We start from the raw sequence: 9105 nt of genomic DNA on the forward strand, positions 1-9105 counted from the left end.
ATAGTGTGAAAGGGCCCAAATCTCAAAAAAACCTATTTAAAGGTTGAAGGCGCTCATTTTGTCATTTTCCCTGCTAGGTGCTACCATGGCAAGAACAAAACAAACGGCTAGGATTGCATATCCAGAGGGGCGTGGCCAATGACTCAAAGGTACAGCAACAGAAGCTGGAACTTCACAAGCTCAAGGTGAAGTCCACACAGAAGAAGCTGGAGCTTCAAATCAGCATGGCCAGTCCTCTACAGCTGCAAAAGAGAGAAGGAAGCATCGCCTTGTTGTCTATTCATCGGACTCCAACGATTCTGATCGCAACAGGGAGGATGAGAGCAACCAAGGCAAAGAAACAAACAGCCAAAAGCAGCTGTCAAAAGGCTCCGAAGAGACGCAAATGGATGAAGATGTCCCATGGGTTGGCGTCCAAATACAAACTTATCAGGCTCACATGTCTATTGGGGGTAAGACACTTCCTAAAGGGAGTGGACCTACACCATCACATCCACTCAATAGTGAAGAGCACGAATGAGATGGAGAGTGGGTGGAATCAGATTATGAGGTGTTGGAAGTGCCTATGCAGAAAAAAAAGAGAAAGAGCATTGTCTACAAGAAGAGGAAGCAAGCTGCCCCAACTCGTGCCAAAAATGCACCTCCACGTCGACCTCAGAAGGTACGAAAGCGCAGCCGTGCTTTTGCGGAGATTCGACACTATCAAAAGAGCACCGAGCTCTTGATTCGGAGGGCCCCTTTTGCAAGGCTATGCAGGGAGGTTTTGCAATTGTACAACACTCAGTTTCGGATGGGCGCCGTGGCCATAGAGGCAGTCCAAGAGGCAGCAGAGCAATATTTAACTAGCATATTCGAGGATTCTAACCTCTGTGCCATCCATGCAAAGCGTGTAACCATTATGCCCAAGGATATGCAGCTTGCTCTCTGTTTGCACCATGAGGAGTAGCTTGTAATTAGGCATCAAACCTTTTTGTATTTACGGAACTCCAAGATTGGGAAGAATTTGAATGCAAGCGTCTTTTGATTGTATACCCCACTCTGTGCATTGTATTGGGAAGAATTTGAAAATAAGCGTCTTTTATTGTATACCCCACTGCGCATTGTATTGTTTTAATTTTGTACCATGTGATGTAGCACTGGTCCAAGTTTTGTCTACCTTCTATTGTATGTATGTAGCCATAAGCTTGTTATGTTTAGCCTACGTTTAGCACCTTGGCTAAGTGGGGCATGCACTTTTTGATGTATCCATGCTATGTGACTCACTATTGCATGGCAAAAGCATTTACAAAGTGTTGAAAATGGCTTGGAATGCCCCCAAACTGGCTACCACAAGGGCGCGCATTTGGGGCTTCTAGAGGCCTATGTATGGACACAATGCGCGCCCTTGTTACCATATACATGTGGTATTGATGTGTGTGAAAACACTTAGGACCGTTGGGGCACTTTTTTCCTCACTAGGATATTTTTTCCCTTTGTGCAGTGTATATATGCCCATCACTCTAGGGCTTACATATATTTCCATTGCACACTAAGTAATACACTCTTTGTTGTGTTCCTTTAGCTTCCTTCATCTTCTCCAAGCTGTGTGTGTTTTCCTGCAACCCTAATTCCAACAAGACACTACTATATAAGTTTGGACTTGAGGATTGCAAACCTAATGCCACTCCCATGGAAACAGGTTTGAAATTGAGTCTTCATGATGCAGGTGATCCTGCAGATGTCACTCTTTACCAAACTGCTATTGGATGCCTCATTTATGTATACAACACGAGGCCGGATATTCAGTTTGCAATCTCACAAGTCAACAGATTTATGCATAGCCCAGGGTCTATAGCCCAGGCAGGGTCTAAGCATTGACAGGCTGTCAAGAGGATTTTTCGCTACTTGAGTGGGGGGGTGGCCGTTGAGCGAGCCCATGAGAGCGAGCAACTATTACCATCAAGAATCTAAGTGCAATAGGAGCGAGCGGCATGCGCAAAAAATCCTAGTTGGAGGGAGATGGCAAGTTTGGTGAGAAACCTATATATTGCTCATGAGTTAAATAGAGTAAGACATTCTACATGTCTATAAAAGCTAGAGAGCCATAAAACACTGTAAGAGAGTCAACCAACTCCCAAGTCCATTATATAACATTTTCATAGAGCGTATTTGGCATACATGTCAACCAAGGCAATGCCAAGCACTAAATCGTTTGTCAATAGCCCTTGACTAACAATATCATCTGAATTATTTCGCCCATATTAGTTGAGCAAGGCAATGCCAAGCATGACATCGTTTTTCAGTAATGCATGACTAACTATATCATTGGAATTCTTTCACCCATAATAGCCTCTTGCATAATGCCACATGTCCTTCAAATGCAAGCATAGGTGACCGCATTTGGAGAGATGTCCTCGCAGTGCATATGCTAAAAACAACCCTAAGCTTTTTGGCCTTTCCCGTGTTGGGCATATGTTGTAGTCAGTGCACTCCATGAGACGACATACTTGACAAGCAACTCCTCTACCACCTTTTGTGCTTGCAGAGGTAGAGCACATTTGGCATACACGTCGACCAAGGCAATTCCAAGAAAGACATCATTTTTCAATAGCCCTTGACTAACAATATCATCTGAACTATTTTGCCCATATTAGTGTCTTGCGTAATGGCATAGCGGCCGTGAAGATGCAAGATTAGGTGATCGCATTTGGAGAGGCGTCCTTGCATTGCATATGCTCAAAACAGCCCTAAGCTTCCTCGCCTTTTTCGCTTATGTTGGGCATATCCGTAGTCAATGCACTCCATGAGACGACATCCCCGACAAGATCAGCCCCAAATCAGCCTAAAGAATTAGCGTTTGTAGCCCAAAAAAACAGCCCCATATCAGCCCCAAATCCGCCACCAAATCAGCCTAAAAAATTAGCGTTTTTAGCCCAAAAAAACAGCCCCAGATCAGCCCCAAATTAGCCATCAAATCAGCCTAAAAAATTGGCATTTTTAGCCCCAAAAAACAGCCCCAGATCAGCCCCAAATCTGCCATCAAGTCAACCCAAAATTAAAGCATTTTTAGCTCCCAATTTTGGACTTTCCCGTGTTGGGCATATCTCGCAATTAGTGCACTACATGAGATGACATACCTGACAAGCAACTCCTCGACCACCTTTGGTGCTTGCTGAGGTGGAGCACGTTTTGCTTACATGTTGACCAAGACAATGCCAAGCACGACATCTTTTTCCAGAAATGTTTGACTAACAATATGATTGAAATTCTTTCACCCATATTAGCCTCTTGCATAATGCCACATGTCTTGAAGATGCAAGCGTAGACGATCGCATTTGGAAAGACGTCCTTGCATTGCATATGCTGAAAACAGTCCTAAGCTTCCTCGCCTTCCCCTCTCGTGTTGGCATATCCCGCAATCAATGCACTCCATGAGACGACATCCAGACAAGATCAGTCCCTAAACCACCAAATCAGCCCTAAAACTCAACGTTTTTAGCCTCTAAATGATCCATCAAATCAGCCCAGAAAATCAACGTTTTTAGCTGCTATTCTTGGCCTTTCCTGTGTTGAGAATATCACGCAATCAGTGCATTCCATGAGAAGTCCTCGCATTGCATATGCTAAAAACAGCCCTAAGCTTTTTGGCCTTTTTCGTGTCGGGCATATCCCGCAATTAGTGCACTCCATGAGACGACATCCTTGACAAGCAACTCCTCGACCACCTTTTGTGCTTGCTGAGGTAGAGCACATTTGGCATACACGTCGACCAAGGCAATTCCAAGAAAGACATCGTTTTTCAATAGCCCTTGACTAACAATATCATCTGAACTATTTTGCCCATATTAGTGTCTTGCGTAATGGCATAGCGGCCGTGAAGATGCAAGATTAGGTGATCGCATTTGGAGAGGCGTCCTTGCATTGCATATGCTCAAAACAGCCCTAAGCTTCCTCGCCTTTTTCGCTTATGTTGGGCATATCCGTAGTCAATGCACTCCATGAGACGACATCCCCGACAAGATCAGCCCCAAATCAACTACCAAATCAACCTAAAAAATTAGCGTTTTTAGCCCAAAAAAACAGCCCCAGATCAGCCCCAATCCGCCATCAAATCAGCCCAAAATTACAACATTTTTAGCTCCTAGTTTTGGACTTTCCCGTGTTGGGCATATCTCGCAATTAGTGCACTACATGAGATGACATACCTGACAAGCAACTCCTCGACCACCTTTGGTGCTTGCTGGGGTGGAGCACATTTCGCTTACATGTTGACCAAGACAATGCCAAGCACGACATCTTTTTCCAGAAATGTTTGACTAACAATATGATCGAAATTCTTTCACCCATATTAGCCTCTTGCATAATGCCACATGTCTTGAAGATGCAAGCGTAGACGATCTCATTTGGAGAGACGTCCTTGCATTGCATATGCTGAAAACAGTCCTAAGCTTCCTCGCCTTTCCCTCTCGTGTTGGGCATATCCCGCAGTCAATGCACTCCATGAGACGACATCCAGACAAGATCAGTCCCTAATCAACCACCAAATTAGCCCTAAAACTCAACGTTTTTAGCCTCTAAATGATCCATCAAATCAGCCCAGAAAATCAGCGTTTTTAGCTCCTATTCTTGGCCTTTCCTGTGTTGAGAATATCACGCAATCAGTGCATTCCATGAGAAGTCCTCGCATTGCATATGCTAAAAACAACCCTAAAGCTTTTTGGCCTTTTTCGTGTTGGGCATATCCCGCAATCAGTGCACTCCATGAGACGACATCCCTGACAAGCAACTCCTCGACCACCTTTTGTGCTTGCTGAGATAGAGCACATTTGGCATACACGTCGACCAAGGCAATTCCAAGAAAGACATCGTTTTTCAATAGCCCTTGACTTACAACATCATCTGAACTATTTTGCCCATATTAGTGTTTTGCGTAATGGCATATGCCGTGAAGATGCAAGATTAGGTGATCGCATTTGGAGAGGCGTCCTTGCATTGCATATGCTCAAAACAGCCCTAAGCTTCCTCGCCTTTTTCGCTTATGTTGGGCATATCCGTAGTCAATGCACTCCATGAGCCCCAAATCAGCCTAAAGAATTAGTGTTTCTATCCCAAAAAAACAGCCCCATCAAACACACGAGTACCATATTCGACTGCTCTTATACAACCATCAAACACACGAGTACCATATTCGACCGTTCTTATACAACCATAAAAGAAAGGTAGTTTTGAAGAAATCTACAACACTGCCAGTGAGTCTAAGTTTGAGCACAATCATCTAAGAGAATAGCAAAAAGAAAATGTGAAGCTTGGCTGGATCCAATCTTCAACTACATTGCGACCCTTTAAAATCAATCCATCTGCAAAAAAATACCCTCTTGTCAATTAACTTATAATTTTCAACGAACCTAGTCCTAACATACCTTGACTCCAAATGGCTTCAACAAGCGATCATATATGCGCTCATCCCTCTCAAACATAATGACATGTCTATCCATGAAGCTGCCAAGCCAAGTGTACCCGTGCCAGCAAATATGTCAAGGACTACATCCTGTGGATGGCTAAAAAGTGCGATTGTGTACTTCACAAGCTTTTGACCTCTTTGACAACCACCCCTCCATGGCTTTCCTTTCCTCTTTACTAAATCTGCTTCAGGTACTCTGACATTGAATACACATTTTACTTACTTTAATGGCATATATATATATAAATGATGGATTAGGCATATAAACAAGTAAATGATAGAGTCAACTCACATATCGAAGATAAGGTCCTGTCCAAATTGAAGGTCACCACCAAGGTTCAATTGTGGCAACTGATCATGATGTATACGATACACACAAGTTGTCGAACAACGAACAAAAGCAGACAAGATCAAGCAATTCACCTATTCAAATAGAAAGCTTTATGTCATACATGTCATTAAAGAATAGGATGCCACAAAATTCTATTGCACATTAAATCAAGAATCAATTACTTGTACCTGTGTGACAATGGGTCCCAACCTCTTTCCAATAGGTGGTGTGCATCTCACAACCTGACGATGATATATCTTAAACCCTTTTTGCTTGCCAGCTTGCTCGACTTTCACCCCTTCCTCCATGGTGTACAAACAAACAAAAAACCCCCTATCACTCAAGCATGAGTCTGTAAGCTGAAATGTGGTGTCATACAGGTTATCCACTATCTTGTTCCAAAACGGAACTTTATTGCAAAAGCATCCCTCGACAGCCACATTAGATGGAAAATCTGCAAATATGAGGTCTATGCACAAGTCTAGCTGAGTGCCCTTCACAGTGCCTTGGCTACAAACTACATTGAAGGCCTCTAACACCTCAAGCCCCATTTGCTCTGCTTGTTGGGGATATTCAATAATATGAACAAGCTCTTCAACATAAATGTTGAAAACGTAAATAGTGCCTACAAATCAAAGCTTTTAGATTTAAGAAAATGTATCAACAATCACAACACTCCATGGATCATATTAGATAGACAAAGCAAAGGCATCAACACTACCTGTAGGTTCCAATGTTTCATTGATTATGTCATCATTTTCTCTTAGCCCTCCACTGCTACTTGCGCTTTGATGTTGCCCCTGCATCTTGCCATCCTCTAGAGCCTTGCAAGATTAAGAATACCTTGTCTAATGCATTCCATCCATGCATGCAGACGATTGTTGCCATCCAGGACATGGACCATCTTTCCTTTCAAGTAGGGTCCCCACTCTGTCTCTAAATCAAGGGACCTCTCAAATCTTTCATTAATTGTTTTCCAGCAGTCATCCCAAGAATCTATCCTTTCTTGAGTGATTGGTGTCTCCTCCCCCTCTAGATCAATAATGGAGACAATAAAGGCTCCCTTGCTCTCAAGATATCCTCCCATCTTAATAAAACTTCTTGTGAGTGATCTTTCGATGGAAGGGCTTACTTTTCTAATGGCTTCACTAGACAGTAACCTGCATAATGGGATCCTAGGGGGTGGTCCAGAAAATGTGACTCTGATTCTTTCAAGGAATGCCTGTGGTGTAGAGATCTCAAGGATCTTACCAAACACCTCTAATTTGTTTCTTCTCCCCCCTGCAAGATTGGAGATATTCTGGCCTTCTGTCACCTCATCATCTTGTGGCCCCTCATCATCATGTTGTCCCTCCTCCTCATCATCTTGCCCCGCAGTCATCATGTTGCCCCTCAGTCACCTCATCATCATGTTGTCCCTCCTCCTCATCATCTTGCCCCGCAGTCACCTCATCATCATGTTGCCCCTCCTCCTCATCATGTTGCCCCTCAGTCACCTCATCATCACGTTGCCCCTTAGTCACCTGGTCATGTTTCTCAAGTACCACCTCCTCACTCTGATCATCTTCCTGAGTTCTCTGAGTATCAGCTCCCTGCTCCTCTCTCTCAATAGAAACTTGATCCACTACCTTCTCAAAGTTTTCTTGCTCCAAGTCATGAACAATACTATCAACTAGCTCCTCAGCACCACCATTTTCCTCAACATCTTCAGCATCCTTTTGACTTACTTGAGAATGCTCTTGATTACCTGCTCTTGCAATTGACCTATTGAAGTTGTCCTGCTTTGATGGTCTACCTCTTCTCTTGTATGTTGCTCCAGAATCCCCTGCACCTTGCACAATTTTCCTTCTCTTAGGCATAGTTACCATACTCATAATATCTGCCTCACACTTACCATCCTCACAATTCGATCTTGTGAAGTGCATAAACACTTTGAAAGAATGAAAATTCTCGATTATATGAAATCTAGTTAAAAGCCCCTTGAATGACTGAATGGGACACATTGGAAAGGACAACATCAGCCATTAACTAAATTATGGGTAGTTGTGTTGCGTTAGAGTCATTATGGCAAGTTAAAATCATTACGGTCGACACATTTATCACCACGAATCTCGCTCCACCTCTATATGGTGTGTTAGAGTCATTATGGCGAGTTGAAATCATTACAGCTGGCACATTTATCACTTTACAAATCTCGCACCACCTCTATACTACCACTTATCATTTTGCTCTTCTCCATTCTCCTGGAGCTTTATGTGAAGAATCTATCTGTTCTTTCTGCAAACATGTAAGTGACTCTCTCTCTCTCTCTCTCTCTCTCTCTCTCTCTCTCTCTCTCTCTCTCTCTCTCTCTCTCTCTCTCTCTCTCTCTCTCTCTCTCTCTCTCTCTCTGTGTGTGTGTGTGTGTGTGTGTGTGTGTGTGTGTGTGTTGTGTGTGTGTGTGTGTGTGTGTGTGTGTGTGTGTGTGTGTGTTCTCCATTCGCAGTCACGCTGACCCCTCCTGGCTTTTCTCTCCAGTTCTCCATCGACAACTCACACCCTACATCTCACGCTGTTTGAGGTGTTAAGGGAGCTTTACTATACACAGTGTCTCTCATAGGAGCCCTCTCTCTCTCTCTCTCTCTCTCTCTCTCTCTCTCTCTCTCTCTCTCTCTCTCTCTGAGCTATGTTGCTACCACGAACTAGTAGTGATGCAAGCTTCAACAGTGCTACCACCTGCTCAATACACACAGCAACAGCTCAATACACACAGCAACAGGAATCTTCCATTCCTCTCACACCTACGTTCAACTCAAATGCTCTCATTTGCTGTCAAATTCACCTTCTCTTTTCTCAGATCTTTAAGCGCGCTCAGCGTGCTTAAAGATTTGAGAAAGATGGTCCTTAAATCAAAAGGTTAAGCTTACCTTTGTTGTTTTCTTGGGGCTTGAGGGGTGGAAGTATTTGGCCAGTGGCGACGTTTGCAAGAGCCTTGCCTTCCTCGTGGCGTTGCAAAGGATGGAAACCAGGCAAACAATATGAACGATTAAGAATAAGCAATGTGCATTTCAAAAGTTGAACATTTGAAGGGCAATAAAAATGTTTTGAAAAGTTAGAATATAATTAAAAAACCAAACTAACTTTCTTCAACCGTTTCTCCAGATTAATGTATTCTTAAACATGTCTCAAGATTAACATTTTTTAAACATTTCTCAGAATTTCATTTTTAAAAAAAAACTGGGATTGACAGTAGTGTTTTCGAATGTCTGTGAAATTATTAACTTTTACAACCATTTCGCTAGATTAACATTTTTTAAGCATTTGTCAGAATTTCATTTTTAAAAAAAACTCGGAT

The 9105-nt window shown here is 43.0% G+C and overlaps 2 protein-coding genes across 3 annotated transcripts; both read right to left on the bottom strand.

Annotated features, from left to right (window-relative positions):
* Positions 1 to 2135: 2135 nt before the first annotated feature.
* On the bottom strand, positions 2136 to 7119 carry LOC147460283 (uncharacterized). Of its 2 annotated transcripts, none has more exons than XM_086511367.1 (5): positions 6493 to 6622; positions 5960 to 6396; positions 5733 to 5863; positions 5497 to 5636; positions 2136 to 2221 (listed from the first exon to the last, which is right to left on the bottom strand). In XM_086511367.1, the coding sequence occupies exons 1-5, from the start codon at positions 6575 to 6577 to the stop codon at positions 2136 to 2138; spliced, it is 879 nt and encodes a 292-aa protein (XP_086367493.1). In that variant the 5' UTR covers positions 6578 to 6622. The 2 variants fall into 2 exon arrangements, with proteins under 2 accessions (XP_086367493.1, XP_086367492.1); XM_086511366.1 differs by lacking the exon at positions 2136 to 2221 and adding an exon at positions 5160 to 5336 and having other exon boundaries at positions 5400 to 5636; positions 6493 to 7119.
* Positions 7120 to 7122: 3 nt separating this feature from the next.
* On the bottom strand, positions 7123 to 8846 carry LOC147460284 (uncharacterized; the record flags this gene model as incomplete). The annotated part of the gene is made up of 2 exons (XM_086511687.1): positions 7123 to 7596; positions 8678 to 8846. Coding segments are annotated over 2 exons (633 nt in total), but the record flags the coding sequence as incomplete, so codon positions are not given.
* Positions 8847 to 9105: the final 259 nt, after the last annotated feature.

The sequence above is a fragment of the Adiantum capillus-veneris genome, chromosome 4 (genome assembly GCF_014529385.1).
Source record: "Adiantum capillus-veneris isolate H3 chromosome 4, ASM1452938v2, whole genome shotgun sequence".
Lineage (NCBI taxonomy): Eukaryota > Viridiplantae > Streptophyta > Polypodiopsida > Polypodiales > Pteridaceae > Adiantum > Adiantum capillus-veneris.

What these genes read in the sequence shown, in the direction of transcription:
- LOC147460283 (XM_086511367.1), bottom strand. Translation starts at nt 6,577, where the DNA reads ATGCAGGGGCAACATCAAAGCGCAAGTAGCAGTGGAGGGCTAAGAGAA. An exon ending in TGAAACATTGGAACCTACAG is followed by an intron (nt 6,397 to 6,492) that starts GTAGTGTTGATG and finishes TTTGATTTGTAG; the next exon opens with GCACTATTTACGTTTTCAAC. An exon ending in TGACATATTTGCTGGCACGG is followed by an intron (nt 2,222 to 5,496) that starts GTACACTTGGCT and finishes GAAATAATTCAG; the next exon opens with ATGATATTGTTAGTCAAGGG.